This window comes from Macaca mulatta, chromosome 20 (genome assembly GCF_049350105.2).
Source record: "Macaca mulatta isolate MMU2019108-1 chromosome 20, T2T-MMU8v2.0, whole genome shotgun sequence".
NCBI classification, from domain to species: Eukaryota; Metazoa; Chordata; class Mammalia; order Primates; family Cercopithecidae; genus Macaca; species Macaca mulatta.
This window is the reverse complement of record NC_133425.1, coordinates 43,711,995-43,733,090: the sequence shown is the minus strand read 5'-3', so window position 1 is coordinate 43,733,090 and position 21,096 is coordinate 43,711,995. Positions and strand designations below refer to the sequence as shown.

The following is a 21,096-nucleotide window of genomic DNA, read 5'->3' as shown; positions in this document are numbered from 1 at the left end:
TTGGAAGTTCTGGCCAGGGCAATCAGGCAAGAGAAAGAAATAAAGGGTATTCAGTTAGGAAAACAGGAAGTCAAATTGTCCCTGTTTGCAGATGACATGATTGTATATTTAGAAAACCCCACCGTCTCAGCCCAAAATCTCCTTAAGCTGATAAGCAACTTCGGCAAAGTCTCAGGATACAAAATCAATGTGCAAAAGTCAATAGCATTCTTATACACCAGTAACAGACCAACAGAGAGCCAAATCACAAGTGAACTCCCATTCACAATTGTTTCAAAGAGAATAAAATACCTAGGAATCCAATTTACAAGGGATGCAAAGGACCTCTTCAAGGAAAACTACAAACCACTGCTCAATGAAATGAAAGAGGACACAAACAAATGGAAGAACATTCCATGCTCATGGATAGGAAGAATCAGTATCGTGAAAATGGCCATACTGCCCAATTATAGATTTAATGCCATCCCCATTAAGCTACCAATGACTTTCTTCACAGAATTGGAAAAAACTACTTTAAAGTTCATATGGAACCAAAAAAGAGCCTGCATTGCCAAGACAGTCTTAAGTCAAAAGAACAAAGCTGGAGGCATCATGCTACCTGACTTCAAACTACACTACAAGGCTACAGTAAGCAAAACAGCATGGTACTGGTACCAAAAGAGAGAAATAGACCAATGGAACAGAACAGAGCCCTCAGCAATAATACCACACATCTACAACCATCTGATCTTTGACAAACCTGACAAAAACAAGAAATGGGGAAAGGATTCCCTGTTTAATAAATGGTGCTGGGAAAACTGGCTAGCCATACATAGAAAACTGAAACTGGATCCCTTCCTTACACCTTATACAAAAATTAATTCAAGATGGATTAGAGCCGGGCGCGGTGGCTCAAGCCTGTAATCCCAGCACTTTGGGAGGCCGAGACGGGCGGATCACGAGGTCAGGAGATCGAGACCATCCTGGCTAACATGGTGAAACCCCGTCTCTACTAAAAAATACAAAAAACTAGCCGGGCGAGGTGGCGGGCGCCTGTAGTCCGAGCTACTCGGGAGGCTGAGGCAGGAGAATGGCATGAACCTGGGAGGCGGAGCTTGCAGTGAGCTGAGATCCCGCCACTGCACTCCAGCCCGGGCAACAGAGTGAGACTCCGTCTCAAAAAAAAAAAAAAAAAAAAAAAAAAAAAAAGATGGATTAGATACTTAAACGTTAGACCTAAAACCATAAAAACCCTAAAAGAAAACCTAGGCAATACCAGTCAGGATACAGGCATGGGCAAGGACTTCATGTCTAAAACACCAAAAGCAATGGCAACAAAAGCCAAAATTGACAAATGGGATCTAATTAAACGAAAGAGCTTCTGCACAGCAAAACAAACTACCATCAGAATGAACAGGCAACCTACAGAATGGGAGAAAAATTTTGCAATCTACCCATCTGACAAAGGGCTAATATCCAGAATCTACAAAGAACTGAAGCAAATTTACAAGAAAAAAACAACCCCATCAAAAAGTGGGCAAAGGATATGAACAGACACTTCTCAAAAGAAGACATTTATACAGCCAATGAAAAAATGCAGACACATGAAAAAATGTTCATCCTCACTGGTTATCAGAGAAATGCAGATCAAAACCACAATAAGATACCATCTCACACCAGTTAGAATGGCGATCATTAAAAAGTGAGGAAACAACAGGTGCTGGAGAGGATGTGGAGAAACAGGAACACTTTTACACTGTTGGTGGGACTGTAAACTAGTTCAACCATTGTGGAAGACAGTGTGGCGATTCCTCAAGGATCTAGAACTAGAAATACCATTTGACCCAGCCATCCCATTACTGGGTATATACCCAAAGGATTATAAATCACGCTACTATAAAGACACTTGCACACGTATGTTTACTGCGGCACTATTCACAATAGCAAAGATTTGGAAGCAACCCAAATGTCCATAAATGACAGTCTGGATAAAGAAAATGTGGCACATATACACCATGGAATACTATGAAGACATAAAAAAGGATGAGTTCAAGTCCTCTGTAGGGACATGGATATAGCTGGAAACCATCATTCTCAGCAAACTACGGCAACAACAGAAAACCAAACACTGCATGTTCTCACCCATAGGTGGGAAATGAACAACGAGATCACTTGGACCCAGAAAGGGGAGTATCACACACCGGGGCCTGTTGTGGGGTGGGGGGAGTGGGGGAGGGATAGCATTAGGAGACATATGTAATGTAAATGACGAGTTAATGGGTGCAGCACACCAACATGGCACATGTATACATATGTAACAAACCTGCACGTTGTGCACATGTACCCTAGAACTTAAAGTATAAAAACAAACAAACAAACAAAAAATCAACTCAAAAAAAAAAAAAAAAGTTTGATGGATATTCTACAGCATAAACTTCAATGCTGGCTTAGAAAAATTCTTTTTTTTTTTTTTTTTTAAGACAGAGTCTTACTCTGCTGCCCAGGCTGGAGTGCAGTGAGGGGCCTGATCTCGGCTCACTGCAACCTCTGCCCCTCAAGTTCAAGCAATTCTCCTGTCTCAGCCTCCGGAGTAGTTGGGATTACAGGCACCCGCCACCGTGCCTGGCTAATTTTTGTATTTTAGTAGAGACGGGGTTTCACCATCTTGGCCAGGCTCGTCTTAAACTCCTGACCTTGTGATCCACCCGCCTCGGCCTCCCAGTGTTGGGATTACAGGCGTGAGCCACTGCGCCCGGCCAAAAAATTCTTGTAGGCACACGCACAAAAAATATTCTGTCCCAGCTAGCCTTCAAGATGGCGCCCAGGGCCTGGCGCAGTGGCTCAAGCCTGTAATCCCAGGACTTTGGGAAGCCGAGACGGGTGGATCACGAGGTCAGGAGATCGAGACCATCCTGGCTAACACGGTGAAACCCCGTCTCTACTAAAAAAAAAAAAAATACAAAAAACTAGCTGCGCGAGGTGGCGGGCGCCTGTAGTCCCAACTACTCGGGAGGCTGAGGCAGGAAAATGGTGTAAACCCGGGAGGCGGAGCTTGCAGTGAGCTGAGATCAGGCCACTGCACTCCAGCCTGGGCAACAGAGCGAGACTCTGTCTCAAAAAAAAAAAAAGATGGCGCCCAGATATCCCATCCCCATGGAGTCAGTGCCTCCCATATCATACCAGGGTTGGGCTGTGTGACCAACAGAATACGGCAATAGTGATGGGTATATAAGACTGCAGTTTTGTCTGACTCTTACTCTCCCTGCTTCTCTCACACATCATTCCCTCTGGGAGAAGCCAGCTGCCACAGCCTCAGTCTAGGGAGAGGCACATTACCTCTTACTAGAGGTTAGAAACTGAAGGCTCTGGCCAAGTCAGCAAGGAACTGAGGTCAGCTAACAGCCATGTCAATGGGCCATATAATATAAAACTACGTTAGTTTTATATTAAAACTAATATAAAACCCAAAAGATAGGGAGATCCCGTAACAAGTAGAAGACTGTTCAAGAGAAAGACAGGAATTTAGCAAAAAGTTACACAAAGCACACAGGTTGCTTTTCATTTTTTTTGAGAGAGTCTCGCTCTGTTATCCAGGATAGAGTGCGGTGTCTTGATTTTGGCTCACTGCGACCTCCACCTCTTGGGCTCAAGTGATTCTCCTGCCTCACCCTCCTAAGTAGCTGAGATTACAGGCGCCCACCACCATGCCCAACTAATTTTTTCTATTTTTAGTAGAGACGGGGTTTCACTGTGTTGGCCAGGCTGGTCTCGAACTGCTGGCCTCAAGTGATCCATCTGCCTCCGCCTCCCAAAGTGCCAGGATTACAGCCATTAGCCACCATGTCCGACCACAGAGGTTACTTTCTAGAAACATTAAATTTAGCATTTTCTGTTAACATAAATGCACTCATGACAGTAGACAAGAGAATGGATATGCTTCAGATTTGGAGAAGAATAGTTAAAAAAAAAAAAAGCTGAAAGGATCAAAAGCACTCGATTCTGTTGCAGGGACAGCTTCCTGTTTGGTTGAGGAAGTAGCTGCACTTAAAATAACTAGCATAAAGCATGCTTAGGGCTTGCAAAGTCAATGGCAGGAAGCCCCAACAAAGAGCTCTGAAAGGAGCCCAACAGAAGACTGATTCCTCCTGGAGAACTGGATCCTGAGAAAGGCTAAGGGAAGAGGCGCTTGCACAGTGAGTGAGTGAGAACAAACGCAAGCCCGTCTGCACATGGCTCTCCTCTGTGACACTCTGACCCCCTGGCTCTAGGTATACTTGCTTACATGGTGGGATACCTTTCTCCCACTCACCACATTCCTGCCAATAGTTAAAGGTGTGGTAAACTGGGAGAATGAAAGTCAGTGAACGAACAGAACTAGTGCTGTAAAATTCAAATATTTTATTTTGATGCATTTTGTTTATTTTCTTTCTTTTTTTTGAGACAGAGTCTTGCTCTGTTGCCCAGGATAGAGTGCAGTGGTGTGATCTCGGCTCACTGTAATCTCCGCCTCCCAGGTTCAAATGATCCTCCCATCTCAGCCTCCCAAATAGCTGGGACTACAGGTGTGCACCACCACACCCAGCTAATTTTTGTATTTTTAGAAGAGATGGGGTTTCACCATGTTGGCCAGGCTGGTCTCCAACTCCTGACCTCAAGTGATCCGCCCACTTCAGCCTCCCAAAGTGTTGAGATTACCGATGTGAGCCACCACACCTGGCTTTTGATGCATTTTAAATTGAGGTTACCTGGAAAGTAAGCCCTAAGCATGCTTTATGCTAGTTATTTTAAGTGCAGCTCCTTCCTCAACCAAAACAGGAAGCTGTCCCTGCAAGAGAATGGAGTGCTTTTGATCCTTTCAGCTTTTTTTTTTTTTAAACTATTCTTCTCCAAATCTGAAAAACCACATCCCGGGAGTACCACATAATAAAAGGATGTATATCAAGGAATTAAGGATGTAATATCTACTTTATTCCACTACATTAGGTTGATTTCACTGTCCCACGTAAGGCAAATATAGCAGATAAACAACACATCTCCAAATGCAACTCACATAAAATAGGATCCATACTGAGCTACAAAAATTGTCATTGAGGGAGACAGATTTGTGGTCTACCCAGCCAATGCTTTGTGGTCAGCAGGGGGCTCAAGGAATCTACCATAAGAGGACAGGCCTGTCATCACTGACATCAAATCTTATTGCTTATGACTCACCACCCAACCACCAGCCCTTTCTCCAACTTACAGCTTCTCTTTTCCTACTGACTGGAAAATGTATAGCCAAGTTTATAAAGACATGTCTGTTAACCAAGTCAAACAGGCAAAGCATAGTGTTTACTGAGGAATGTTGTGAAGGGATTTATAAATCAAATCAGAGTCAAAGTAGGTGGCTACTAAAGAACCTACTCAAATGAGATTTTATAATAGTCAATTATATAGGTAGAAGCCTAAAGCTATAAAACAAAAGCAATGTTTCTTCTTAGTGTTTTTGTTTTGTTTTTTTTTCCCCGTCTTTTCTGTGGGATCTGGGGTAGAACTGAGTATCACCATAATTCAGAATTGACAGAGTAGATGCTATTTTTAGAATCATAAAATATTTAGTCAAAAGTAATTCTGAAAATTAGAGGTTGTCAAAGCAACTGGGACTTCACTGGCACAATCCCAATAAAGGAAGAAACCAAAAAGAAGGATCTCAAAAATCTGCACTTAAATCCCCCTCAAGCTGTTGACTAACTCCTAAGTTGAGTATATTCAGGGTGAGTCTTTTAGAAACCCAGGAGAAAGGAGAAGCCGGGATGCTAAAGAGCTGATTGGATTTTCAAGTGAGAAGTCAGAAAGATCATGCCCTAGAAGTAAGGGTCACCCACCAAGGAATAAGAACTACATCCTGGGAGTACCACATAATAAAAATAAAGACTGTATCCCAGTAATAAGACCTAAACTGAAATCGACCAGTCCTGACAAAGCCTAAAACTCAGCCTTGACAGGACAGAGTGACCTGTTGGTACTGCGACTACCAATTAGAAGAAAATGTAACTCTTTTCAGAGGATAATAGTTACAGGCCTTATATTTTTCATCCACAATGTCTGGCATCCAGTAAAAAAATACAAGAAATGCTAAAAAACAAAACAAATAACTAGAAACCAAGGGGGGGGGGAACAATAGAAACAAAACAAACACAACTGAATCACATAATGGAGTGTTAAAGTGGAGATTTTAAAAATAATGACTAGTATGTCCAAGAAAATAGAGAAAAGGAGGGATTAAATAGATAAAAAGATAGAAAATTTAAATGGAGAACCTATTGGAGTCTATATATATATACATATATATATGTATGTATGTACAGGTTCTTGTCAGAAGCTGGCACCTTGACACTGGACTCTTCAGCCTCCAGAATTGTGAACCAATACATTTCTGCTCATTTAAAATAACCCAGTCTGTGGTATTCTGTTATAGCAACACAAAACAAACTAACACTGTCTGCAAATCTCAGGCTGAATAAACAAGTAAAATCACACTTCACCACATGATTGTCTGACACGTCTGTTAACAAAGTCAAACAGGCAAGGCATAGTGTTTACTGCAGAATGTTGAGAATTAAATCAGGGTCAAACTGGACAGTTTCTGAGAATCCTACTGAATTGCAATTTTATAATATTGGGTGATGAGGGGTGACCTAAAGCTACAAAGCAAAGACTATGTCAGTTGGTAATTTCTTCATAGGCTTTTATCCTGCTTACTTTGTCTATTATCATTATTTTTATTCAGCATTTTCCAGGAGGTCTTAGACAGCATATTAGGGAAGAAATGAAATAAAAGTCATAATGACTGGAGAGGAAGAAGTAAAAACTGACATCTGCATTTGTGATTACAGGATGGTGGATGCAGAAAATCCAAAAGATTCCACAAACAATTATAATTAATAAGTGTATGTGGCAAGTCTGTTGAACAGGAGGCCAATATTGCATTGTCATACACTAGCAACAAAAAATTAGAAAATGAAATTTTAAAAACATTATTTACAATAATATACACATAAAGATCAAATACCTAGGAACATATCTAAAGAAAAATTATGTAAAACTGTGCCACTGAAAATAATCAGAACTCTTAAAAAACATATTTAAGAAGATCAGATGGTTGTAGATGTGTGGTCCTATTTCTGAGTTCTCCATTCTGTTCCATTGGTCTATGTGTCTGTTTTTGTACTAGTAACCAATGAGGAAAGGATTCTCTATTTAATAAATGGCACTGGGAAAACTGGTCAGCCATATGCAGAAAACAGAAACTGAACCCCTTCCTTACACCTTATACAAAAATTATTTAATATCTCAAGATGAATTAAAGACTTAAATGTAAAACCTAAAACTATAAAAACCTTAGAAGAAAATCTAGGCAATATCATTCAGGACATAGGCATGGGCAAAGATTTCATGAAGAAAACGACAAAAGCAATAGCAACAAAAGCAAAAATTGACAAATGGGATCTAATTAAACTAAACAGCTTCTGCACAGCAAAAGAACTATCATCAGAGTGAACAGACAACGACTGGGAAAAGAATTTTGCAATCTATCCACCTGACAAAGGTCTAATATCTAGAGTTTACAAGGAACATAAATTCACAAGAAAAAAAAAACCATTAAAAAGTGGGCAAGGGATATGAACAGACACTTCTCAAAAGAAGACATTATGTCGCCAACAAACAATTGACAAAGAGCTCAACATCACTGACCATTAGAGAAATGAAAATCAAAACCACAATGAGATACCATCTCACGCCAGTCAGAATGACAATTACTAAAAAGCCAAGAAACAACAGATGCTGGCGAGGTTGTGGAGAATAAGGAATGTTTTTACACTGTTGGTGGGAGTTTAATTAGTTCAACCATTGTGGAAGACAATGTGGTGATTCCTCAAAGATCTAGAAGCAGAAATACCATTTGATCCAGCAATCCCATTACTGGATTTATATCCAAAGGAAGAGAATGATTTATATATATTCATTGCAGCACTATTCACAATAGCAACGACCTGGAATCAACCCAAATGCCCATCAATGACAGACTGGATAAAGAAAATGTACACATACACCATGAAATACTATGCAGCCATAAAAAGGAATGAGAACATGTCCTCTGCAGGGACATGGATGAAACTAGAAGCCATTATCCTCAGCAAACTAATGTAGGATCAGAAAACTAAATACTGCATGTTCTTACTTATAAGTGGGAGTTGAACGATGACAACACATGGACACATGGCGGGGCACAATACACACTGGGGCCTGTCGTGGGTGGGAGTGAGGGGAGTGACAGCATCAGGAAGAATAGCCAATGGATGCTGGGCTTAATACCTGGGTGATGGATTATCTGTGCAGCAAACCACCATGGCACATGTTTACCTATGTAATAAACTTGTACATCCTGCACGTGTATCCTGGAACTTAAAATAAAAGCTGAAGAAAAAACTTATTTAAGAAGACTTAAATAAATGAAGCTAGTCATGAATTAGAAGACTTGATAATATCAAATTGTCAACTCTCCCCAACTTGATTTACAGATTCAATGGAATCATAATAAAAATACCCCAGGAGGTTTTATTTATTTACTTACTTGTTGGCAGAAAATGACAAACTGACTTTAAAATTTGCACCAGTATCTGAAGGACCTACAATAGCCAACCCAATTCTGAAGAAGAACAAAGCTGGAAGACTTACACTACCAGACACCAATATTATCTAAGATAAAGTAATTCTTGAAACGATGTATGAGGCAGCCACTGGAAATTTTATCCCAGGCCCAAAGCACCCATTCAGGGAACTCAAACATGAGCTTGGCTAGTCCATCCAGCCTGCCTGGTTTTACCCCACAATCTACCCTGGAAGCAGAGCACAAGAACAGAACCCCTGAAAGTTTCACGGCCCAGCTCGGTAACTGAGATACCTGAATAATTCTTGAATTACAAAGGTTAATCACCCTACTGCCACTATTGCAGCTGATGCTCATCTGCAAGTACCACCTCCTAGTAAGTCAATCTGCACCACCCATCACAATATCTATTAATACAACTGCATAGTGCCTTGGAAGAAAACAAGCTTTGTATGACCTCTGCTGCCACCATTGCCCACCCCAGCTAGGCAGGAGGCCTTGAGCCCAATCACCCACCCAGTACATTACTACTATCACTGGCATTTGAGAAAGTCACCATACTAAGACTACTTTATAACCAACACTATGATACAATGTCTGTGTCACTGAATGCACCCTGAAGCAAAGCCAAATGACCCTACTCAACATACATCATAGATACATCCTCAAGGGAAAAAAAGTCCTGCCCCAACAAAAGCAAACTAAAAAATAATAAGAAGCAACTGTTATCCCAGATGCAAGTGAATAAGCACAGTAATATTGGAAATATGAAAAAAAAAGGTGCTATGACACCCCCAGAGAAACACACAGTAATTCTCTAGCAATGGATCCTAACTAAAAAACAAATCTTCAAAATGCCAGATAAAGAGTTCAAAACACTGATTTAAAGAAGCTGTCAGGGGCTGGATACAGTGGCTCACACATGTAATCCTAGCACTTTAGGAAGCCAAGGTGGGCAGATCATTTGAGGCCAGGAGTTCAAGACCCGCCTGGCCAACAGGGTGAAACCCCATCTCTACTAAAAAAAATACAAAAATTAGCCAGGCATGGTAATGCACCCTTGTAATTCCAGCTACTCAGGAGGCCGAGGCACAAGAATCACTTGAACCCAGGAGGTGGAGGTTGCAGTGAGCCGAGATTATGCCACAGCACTCTAGGCTGGGTGACAGGGTAAAACTCTGTCTCAGAAAAAAAAAAAAAAGAAGAAGAAGAAGAAAGAAGAAGGAAGAAGGAAGAAGGAGGAGAAGCAGCAGCAGCAGCAGCAGCAGAAGCAGCAGCAGAAGCAGCAGCAGCAGCAGCAGCAGCTGTCAGGGGCAGGGTACAGTGACTCATGCCTGCAATCTCAATACTTTAGGAGGCCAAGGCAAGAGGAAGGAGGATCACTTAAGGCCAGGAATTCAAGACTAGCCTGGGCAACATAGTAAGACTCTCCATCTCTACAAAAAATAAAAAAATAAGCTAGGTGTGGTGGTATGTGCCTGAATTTGTAGCTACTTGGGACAGTGAGGTAAGAGGAGTGCTTGAGTTTACAGTGAGCTATGACTGCATCACTGCACTCCAGACAAGGCAACAGAGGGAGGCACTGTTTCAAAATAAAATTAAATTAAAAGAAAAAAGTGGCTCAACGAGATACAAGAGAAATCTGAAAACTAATACAAAGAAGTCAGAAAATCAATTCAGGATATGAATGAGAAATTTACCAAAGAGATAGATATTTTAAAAAGGAAACCAAACAGAACTTCTGGAAATAAAAAATTCATTGAAGGAATTATAAAATACATTTGAAAGCTTCAACAACAGACTAGACCAAGCAGAAGAAAGAACCTCAGAACTTTAAGGTAGGTTTTTTTAATTAATCCAGTCAGACAAAAAAAAAGAAGAGAAAAGAATTTTAAAAAATGAGTAGAACCTCTGAGAAGTAAGGAATTACATAAGACATTGGAACCTATGAATCATAGGTATTCCTAGTGGAGAAGAAAAAGCAAAAATTTCAGAAAACCTATTTGAGAACAAAATTGAGAAAACCTTCCCTAGTCTAGCAAAGGATCTAGAAATCCAGATACAAGAGGCTCAACGAACTCCAGCCAAATACATTGCGAGAAGGATCCCACCATGGCAGCTAGTCATCAGGCTAAGTTCAATGTGAAGGAAAAATCCCTAAATACAATAAAAGTGTCTAGTCACTTATACAGGAAACTTCATCAAACTAACAGTGGACTTCTCAGCAGAAACTTTAGAAGCTAGAAAAGACCGGGATTCCATTTTCAAAGTGCTTAAAGAAAATGGTCAAACTCAAATTTTGTATCCTGCTAGTGTAACCTTCACAAATGAAGGAGAAATAAAGTGTTTCCCAGACAAGCAAATTAGGGAATGCATCACCACTAGATTGGTCCTATGAGAAATGCTTAAAGAAGTTCTAAACATGGGAACAAAAGGTTGATACTCTATCATAAAAACACATGAAACTCACAAGTTTTATGAAACAATTATACAAATAAGGAAAAGAAAGAAATCAAAGGGCAACATGACAGAACTCCAGAAGACCACAAAGCAAGAATAAAAAACAAAGAATCTACAAAGCTGGCTGGTCATGCTGGCTCATGCCTGTAATCCCAGCACTTCAGGGCCAAGGCGGGAGGATCACCTGAGGTCAGGAGTTCGAGACCAGCCTGGCCAACATGGCAAAATCCCACCTGTACTAAAAATACAAAAATTAGTCAGGCATGGTGGCATGTGCCTGTAATTCCAGCTACTTGGGAGGCTGAGGCACAGGAATCACTTGAACTCGGGAGGTGGAGGTTGTAGTGAGCCAAGATCGTGCCATTGCACCCCAGCCTGGGTGACAGAGTAAGACTCAAGACTCCTCCTAAAAAAAAAAAAAAAAAAAAAAAAATCTACAAAGCACCTAGATAGCAATTAACATTATGACTGGAATAAAACCTCATGCATCAGTATTAACCTTGAATGCACCACTTCAAAGATATAAATTGGTGCAATGGATTAAAAAACAACAATAAAGTATATAATAATAATCACCTGCCTCTGTGGTGATGAGGAGTGAATCTCTGCACATTGACTTTCAAGAAATCTCCTGTTTTGAGTTCCACACGATATCATCCCCTCTTCCTGAGTTTCAGCTGCCTTAAATACATGAAACTTTCTGACTTAGCAGAATTGCATGGTTTCTTGTTCACTTCTTCCTCTGTAATCAGTTGGGTTCTATATCTCTTTGCTTTGCAAAATCAGTTGTCATACACATCCATGTGCTTCCCATTTTCATTTTTTGAAAATTTCTCACCCACTTTTGCTTTCTCACACATTATACTATTCACCATGAGTTAATAGTTGTATTAATATTAATACATAAATACATGTGTTCAGTTTACCTGCTTTACATATTTTTTTTTATTTAGCCTTTTTATTTTTATTTTTATTTTTTTATTATACTTTAAGTTCTAGGGTACATGTGGATAACGTGCAGGTTTGTTACATATGTATACCTGTGCCATGTTGGCGTGCTGCCCCCATCAACTAAGTGTCCATCTTATAAGTGTATAGCTCAAAAATCATTGCAAAATGAATACATCCTGTTCCCTCAATACAGATCAGGAAATATGCCCCACAGTAATGTCAGTTTTGGTAGGTGTTCCACATGCAGTTAAAAAATGGGTAGTACATAATTGTTATTTTCTTGTTTTTTAATTATTAATAAGATCGATATTTTTAATGATGTTTTTCAAATATTTTAAATCATTAATTTTGTGGTTTTGGCCTAGTTGTGTTATTTCCTAGAAAAGGTGTAATAAAATTTTTCATTGTCATTAAAAAAAAAAAAACAAAAAAAAACAACAACAACAACTATATGCTGCTTACAAGACATTTGCCTTACTGTTAAAGACACACAGACTGAAGGTAAAGGGGTGGAAAAATGTTCCATGCAAAAAGAAGCCAAAAGCAAGCAGGAGTAACAATACTTACATTAGATAAAACAGACTTTAAATAAACAATAGTTAAAAAAAAAAAAAAAAAATATATATATATATATATATATATAATGACATAGGGATCAATTCAACAAGAAGACATAATAATCCTAAGTATATACTGCCAAAACTGGAGTACCAGATTAATAAAACAAATACTACTAGGCCTAAGAAAAGAGACAGATAGCAATATAATAATAATGCGGGACTTCCAACACCCCACTGAGAGCAGTAATAGATCACTGAGACAGACAGAAAGTCAACAAAGAAACGCTGAACTTAAATCCAAATGGACCTAACAGACATTTACAGAACATCCTACCCAACAACCACAAAAGATACATTTTTCTCATTAGCACATGGGACATTCTCCAAGACAGGCCAAACGTCAGGCCACAAACAAGTCTCAACAAATTAAAAAAAAATCAAAATCATATCAAGTATCTTCACACAATAGAATAAAACTAAAAATCAATCTGAAGAGAAACTCTCAAAAATATACAAACACATGTAAATTAAACAACATGCTCCTGGACAACCTTTGGGTCAATGACAAAAGTAAGAGGGAAATTAAATTTTCTGAGGCTGGGCACGGTAGCTCATGCTTGTATCTATTATACCACACTCTATGTTCACATGTCCACATTATTTGGCTTCCACTTATAAATGAGAATATTCAGTATTTGAATTTCTGAGTTATTGTCATGGCTTTCAATTTCATCCATATTGCTGCAAAAGGCATGATTCCATTCTTTTTATACCAGATAAAACAGACTTTTTATATCGGATAAAACAAACATATGTGCGCAGGTTATCTTTTTGACATAATGAATTCTTTTCCTCTGGGTATATGCCCAGTAGTGGGATTGCTGGATCAAATGACGGTTCTATTTTTTGTTCTTTGAGAACTCTCCATATGTTTTCCATAGAGGTGGTACTAATTTACATTTCTCCCAACACTATATAAGCACTCCCTTTTCTCCACATCCTCACCAACATCATATTTTTTGACTTTCTAAAAATAGCTGTTTTGACTGGTATAAGATGATATCTTGTAGATTTTTCGTTTTTCTGATGATTAGTGATATTGAGCATTTTTTCAAATGCTTGTTGGCCACTTGTATGTCTTCTTTTGAAAAATGTCTTTCATGTCCTTTGCCTACTTTTAAATAGGGTTATTTGGGTGGTGGTGGTTGTTGTTGCTGCTGTTGAGTTGCCTGAGTTGCTTGTAGATTCTGGGTATTGGTCTTTTGGATATGCAGTTTGCAAACATTTTTGCTTATTCTGCAAGTTGTCTGTTTACTCTGTTGATTATTTCTTTTGCTGTACAAAAAGCTTTTTAGTTTAATTAAGTCTCATTTGTCTACTTTTGGTTTTATTGCTTTTGCTTCTGAGGTCTTAGTCATGAATTCTTTGTCTAGGGCAATGTCCAGAAGAATTTTTTCTAGATTTTCTTCTAGTATGTTTTAGTTTTGGATTTTACATTTAAGTCTTTAATCTGTCTTGAGTTGATTTTTTTTTTTTTTTTTTTTTTTGAGACAGAGTCTTGCTGCGATGCCCAGGCTGGAGTGCAATGGTGTAATCTTGGCTCACTGCAACCTCCACCTCCTGGGTTCAAGTGATTCTCCTGTCTCAGCCTCCTGAGTAGCTGGGACTATAGGCGTGTGCCACCATGCCCGGCTAATTTTTGTATTTTCAGTAGAGACGGGGTTTCACCATTTTGGCCAGGCTGGTCTCGAACTCCTGACCTCAAGTGATCTGCCCACCTAAGCCTCCCAAAGTTCTGGGATTACAGGTGAGCCACTGCACCCAGCCTCTTAAGTTGATTTTTATATAAAATAAGAGAGAGAGTGGTTCAGTTTCATTCTTTCTGCCTATGGCTATCCAATTTTCTCAGCACCATTTACTGAATAGGTTGTCCTTTCCCAGTGTACGTTTTTGTCTACTTTGCCAAAGATCAGTCGGCTGTAGATTTGTGGCTTTATTTCTAGTTTCTGCATTCTGTTCCATGGATCTATGTGTCTATTTTTATACCAGTACCATGCTGTTTTGATTACTATAGCTTTGTTTCCCATTGTTGGAGGGGGACTACTGGGAGGTGTTTGGGTCACAGGGGCACATCCTTGATAAACGGCTTGGTGCCTTCCCCATAGTAATGAGTTCACATGACAGCTGGTTGTTAAAAGGTCCCTGGCTCTTTCACCTTTTTCTCTTGCTCCCTCTCTCACCATGTGACATGCCTGCTCTCCCTTTGTCTTCCATCATAAGCTACCTAAGGCCTCACCTTATAAGCTGGCACTGTGCCTCTTATAGAGGCTGCAGAACTCTGACCCAAACAAACCTCTTTTCTTTATAAGTTACCCAGCCTTAAGTATTCGTGTATAGCACAGCAAAATGGAATAACACAACATTTACACACTTCATGAATAACTGTTAAATTTGTATCAATTTTGTCTTTTTTTTCTAACCAAGTTTTCAGGTGACTTCTATGAGAATAATCAGAAACTGGTATCTACCAAGGTTCTTTCTGTTTAATGTAACTTCCTCAAATACTATGTTCTTCAAAAATTAAGTAATTGAGAATGCAGTGTATTATGAGAAACTTTCTAAGGACTGATTATAATATAAATCCTTCTTTGCTTAGGATAGTTTTTGAGGAAAAATCTTGCTAGATATAAATTGAATATATATGATACATGGGTACTTAAATGAACATTTACCCTGTTTAGAAACACCCAAGTGTGCAAAATTAAGTACATGGAAGATTTGTGTCTTTCTTGGCAAAAGGCAGGCAAAAAGCAGAATAAAACTGTAGTCATGTAATCCAATTAATCCCTCAATCCAACAAATACCCTAGAAAGGAAAAGGGCAATTCAGAAAATACTAACAACATGCAGAAAAACAGAGGCAGCATTCTTTCAAAGAAATAATTCTCATACTTTATAGGTAAGTGACTGAAACCAAAAATGTTCCTCCTCTAACACAGATTGGTCAACTCTAAATCTCACCTGCTTTTTAAACTCCCTGCTATTATTTAGTCTCTTTAACTGCCAGTTAAGACCCCACAGATACAAAGACAACTGTTCACAGATTAGTGCTTCTGGGCCTATTCCAGAAAGTTTGATACACTGGAGGTTTCTGCCTGTTTTGAAGCTTGTGGCCTAAAATTACTTTTCTTCCTGGCAGTAACTCCAAGTTCGCCTTATTATTATTATTTTTTTTTCAGTCTCTCGTGCTTGAATTAGGAAAGCTTTATTTTTAACATTAAAAATAATTCCCACACTGTATTACTTGAAGTTTCTAAAACAACTGTCTTGTTTTATACTCTAATTTTAAATAATTCATTTCTTAATGAGAATCTTTTCATTACTAAGCTCCATTTGAACTTGGTGCTATGAAAACCTAACACAGACTCTTTTGTAGAAATTATTCTTTTGGTTTGGTTGAGGTCATAAACACCAATTCAGGACACCTAATAATCATTCTACTAAGGTCTAGAGAATGGCTGTTATTTACTCAAGGGTATCTCATAATATTAGAGCCAACTTGGAGTTCATACCTGTGCCTCTAGTAAAGACTACACCCAAAATCATCTCCAAGAGACAAGTATTTATTCTGTTCATCTGGATGCTCTTGGTGATATCTTAACTAAGCAAATCTGCTTAACTGTCTTATCATTTAGAAGATGTTCTGTGATCACCTATTTTAAAAACCACACAAATAAATGTTACTATGAAAAACTGTAGTTCCCACACAGTTCACAAACTGAACAATTCCTTGAGTATTTGTGGGTTATTTTAAAATAGCTAGTATAATTAAAGATATTATTAGAAATATGCTAATGGATGTATGTATAAACATCAAGCAATATATAACTATACAAAAGTTTCCCTTGACAATGAATTCCTCTGAATGTATTAATTCTAAAATACATCGTCTAAATCTTAAACACAATTTTCAAAATGTGTTACCTAATAAACTCATTTATTTCATCCTCTACCTTCTGTTATATCAGACAAAAACCAAAAGACATAGGCTCAGCTGCTTGAGATCACAGCACAAAGGAAGTGTTGTTAAGAATAAAAAGGAGAAATTCAGGAGCATCTAGATCTAGGTCTTAACTTTTATAGACCTCAGTTCTCCACTGTCACTGTCATCTATACCAGTGATTTCCACCCTTGATAGGTACTCCCTCCATCTAGGACATTTTTTTTTTTAATTCAAATTTCTATAAATGGTAGTCTGGGCATGCATTTATACTTCCTGTCCAAATCGTATTAAAATGACAATTAAGAAATAAAAAATATATAAACTCACAAGAACAAAAAAAATGAGAAAGAAGACAACAGCTGACAGATACTGACAAAATTTTGGAAAACAAAAAGTACATGGACAAAAAGTAACAAACACTGAACAGGCTAGACAAAGCAGAAACTTCAATGTCTGTGGGGCTAGAGGTAGAGAACAAGAAGTTGATGTGGGTCTTAAAAGTCTCCAAAAGCCAAGAAATTCAAGGTAGCCCTGAAAGCATGGGTGAAGAGTGGGACAAAAGGCAAAAGTTTTCTAGATTCTCCCAAGGCAGAGTCAAAATAAAAAATAAAAATAAACCTAGGCACAGTGGCTCACACCTGTAATCCCAGCACTTTGGGAGGCTGAGGTGGGCAGATCACCTGAGGTCAGCAGTTCAAGACCAGCCTGGCCAACATGGTGAAACCCTGTCTCTACTAAAAATACAAAAATTAGCCGGGCATGGTGGCGTACGTCTATAGTCCCAGCTACCGGGGAGGCTGAGGCAGGAGAATCGCTTGAACCTGGGAGGTGGAGGTTGCAGTGAGCCAAGATTGTGCCACTGCACTCCAGCCTGGACGACAGAGCGAGACTCTCTCTCGAAAAATAAAATAAAATAAAAATAATAAAAATAAAGCAAAAGTTTTAAAGTCTGGATAAAAAACAATTAGAACTCACTACCTCTATTCCTACTCCACATAATGAAGGCACTGCCTCCCTCCAATCCAACAGAAGATAGGAGCTTTACTCTCTGGAGAAAATGAGCCAGTGAGGTTCCAGGCACGGGGGTGCAGGGGTGAAGCACTGGACTGGCCACAGGAGGATTCTGTGAAAGCTGACTCATGCTACTGCTGTAAAATGCACTGTGTTCAGCAACTGATAGAAAAACAAGAAAGACGTTTGGCTGTGTCTGTTCAACTGGGCCCACCATAAATTAGGGTTCTTTAATCATAGTCATCCAACTTCTTTCTTGAAAGAGCTATGAAAATGGTAGAAAAATCTAATAAATCTCTTTACTATGAAAGGAACTGTCAATTCCCTACAACTTTTTTTTTTTTTTTTTTTTTTTTTTGAGACGGAGTCTTGCTCTGTCGCCCAGGCTGGAGTGCAGTGGCGCGATTTCGGCTCACTGCAAGCTCCGCCTCCCGGGTTCACGCCATTCTCCCGCCTCAGCCTCCGAGTAGCTGGGACTACAGGCGCCCGCCACCACGCCCGGCTAGTTTTTTGTATTTTTAGTAGAGACGGGGTTTCACCGTGTTAGCCAGGATGGTCTCGATCTCTTGACCTCGTGATCCACCCGCCTCGGCCTCCCAAAGTGCTGGGATTACAGGCTTGAGCCACCACGCCTGGCCAACTCATGTTTGTTAAAAGCAAATTTTGGCAAACTGCATAACAGCATGATATGATGAACTGAGACCCCTTACAGTTCTGGGGCAAGAAATTAAAACATTTTATTTTATTTACCTATTTATTTTTTTGAGATGGAGTCTCACTCTGTTGCCTAGATGGAGTGCAGTTGCATGATCTTTGCTCACTGCAACCTCTTGACTTTTGGGCTCAAGCGATTCTCCTGCCTCAACCTCCGGAGTAGCTGGGACTACAGATGCCTGCCACTACAGCCGGCTAATTTTTGTATTTTTAGTAGAGATGGGGTTTCACCATGTTGGCTAGGCTGTTTTCAAACTCCTGACATCAAGTGATCTGCCCACTTCAACCTTCCAAAGTGCTGGGATCAAAGGCATGAGCCACTGTGCCCGGCCAGTTAAAATATTTTAAGTGGGTACCAAAGGAACGTCCACATTTGATTGATTACAGTAATAGAACACCTCCACAATAATTTTTTAAATAATAATTACATTTATTTGTTTATCTGTAAAAGAAAATGTGTGAAAAATTATTACACATGGAGCTATTCCAGAGTACAAAGGTCTGTCCTTGCAGTACTTGAACAGCATGGATTTTCTAACGTTGTAAAAACTTTTTATGTTATGAATTATTTAAAGACTTAACTATCTGGGTCAGAAAGAAATAAGATAACACCAGAACCCATACATAATATACACCATCATTATACATCTGGAGAAAGTTACTGTGATGGTTAATATTGAGTGTCAACTTGTTTGGACTGAAGGATGCAAAGTATTGTTCCAGTGTGTCTGTGAGGATATTGTCAAAGGAGATTAACATGTGAGTCAGTGGACTGAGAGAGGCAGACCCACCCTCAATCTGAGTGGGCATCATCTAATCAGCTTCCAGCATGGCTACAATAAAGCAGACAAAAGAAGTTGGAAGGATCAGACTTGCTGATTCTTCTGGCCTTCAGCTTCCTCCCGTGCTGGATGCTTCTTGCCCTCGAATATCGGACTCGAAGTTCTTCAACTTTTGGACTCTAGAATCTACCAGTGGTTTGCCAGGGGCTCTTGGGGCTTCAGCCACAGACTGAAGGCTGCACTGTCAGCTTCCCTACTTTTGAGGTTTTGGAACTCGGAATGACTTCCTTGCTCCTCAGTCTGCAGATGGCCTACTGTGGGACTTCACCATGTGATTGTGTGAGTCAATACTGCTTAAACTCTTCTTCATATACACATCTATCCTATTAGTCTTATCCCTCTAGTGAACCCTAATACAGTTCCTATATCCTCAAAGCATTCATATTGAGTATTACTCCAGTTAAAACTGTGCTATTTGTAAAAGACAATCCTCTTGATGAAACATGTTGAAACATTAAGGTATTACTTACTGGATGCATTTAACAGTGGAGTCATGTGTGTCACTGCTCCAAGGACTACCCAACACCTTCCCCTCCATACCCAACCTTCTTCTGTCACTCATTCCTAGCCACTAGGCCTGAGAATGCCAGAACAAGGTCACCAACCTTCTCTCTCAGTCACATCAGAACGATCCAACTTGGCTTCCTTATGCTGTCCTTCTGCCACCTTCACGGCCACAGCTCGGCAAATGGCCCCAAGTTTTCTATCCAGAGAACGAACCCCTGCCTCTCTGGTATACCTGTCATCAAAGAAAAATATATTATTTTTGACTATACACCACCTAAAAAAATAGAAGTAATGTGATTAACATTTTTAGTAAGGAAACGGTGTACATTTACAAGTTCATTACCCTTTCTTGAATACTAGCTTTTCCACACTTAAAACTCCTCATTATTGTTATTTCTTCAGTACTCTGATGTATTTTCAGCTACAACAATGTCCTTTATACAGATTATTTTGAATTATAATCCTACACTTAAAAATGAACCCTAGTTCTAGTTCAATTTACATTGCCAAAGTAAACTTGGCACCATATAAAAAAACCATTTACTCCTCGGTAATTTGTTGAAGAGTTTTCTTAAACAAAATTTGTCAATTTAGGAAAATTCTAGATAAATTTATTGTATTTGAAATGTTGCTGAAAGAGTAAGAAAAATTGTGCTCTTTGTGGAACTAAAACAAAAACAAATCTGAGACAGAAATCTGGTTTTCACTAGGCACTTTGCTAACCACCTTTCTTCAGTGTATTTTCATTGTGAAGATTTCTAAAGGAAGAAGGTATGCTAAGTGATGAAAGCACTGTGACACTGTGAAAAAGACTCTACGTGTGGTTAAGCAGAGCTGCTTTAAACACATGTACATTAGAATCAAACTCCATTAAGACATTCCACAGACCATTATACAGTGAAACCATTTTTGGCCATTTAGTTTTGAATGGACCTGAATGGACAGGATCAGGTGGAGAATGCAGTTTTATCTGAAGAATTGGATTTGACTAAGCCATACATTTGATTAAGTCAGACATACACTGTAGACTTTACGAAAGCAGATTTTAAAAGTTCTGAGAAAAGACAGATAAAAAGCTCTTAGCTAAACACTAAAACTCATTTCAGTCAAAGGTACAGAAGGATATAAAGTCTATATTATGCAACTATACATAATTTCAATAAGGGAGGAAACAGGGAGGCATCTTAACAACTTCTACATTTGGGCTTTAAAAAATTCAGCTCTATAAATACAAAATAGGATATGCCAAGCTTAGTGAAATTCACTGAAAAAGGGAAGAGAATAATCTTTAAAAAGCTAAGAATCTAGAGATACAGTCATAAAATAATATAGTCAGAATAAGAAAAGCATGATCTTCCTATACCATGAACTGTTTAGACTCTATCTGAAACACTGTGTTCAACTCTGGGTGTTTAATTTT

The 21,096-nt window shown here is 39.1% G+C and overlaps 1 protein-coding gene across 3 annotated transcripts in view; it reads right to left on the bottom strand.

The window, feature by feature from the left end:
• The window catches only part of LONP2 (lon peptidase 2, peroxisomal), a 119,199-nt gene that overhangs the window by 42,019 nt on the left and 56,084 nt on the right, over positions 1–21,096 (bottom strand). For all 3 annotated transcript variants that reach the window (XM_028840744.2, XM_015126087.3, XM_015126088.3), the window contains one exon: positions 19,775–19,908. In XM_028840744.2, coding sequence (XP_028696577.1) covers positions 19,775–19,908 — 134 coding nt within the window. The remainder of the gene's footprint in view (positions 1–19,774; positions 19,909–21,096) is intronic.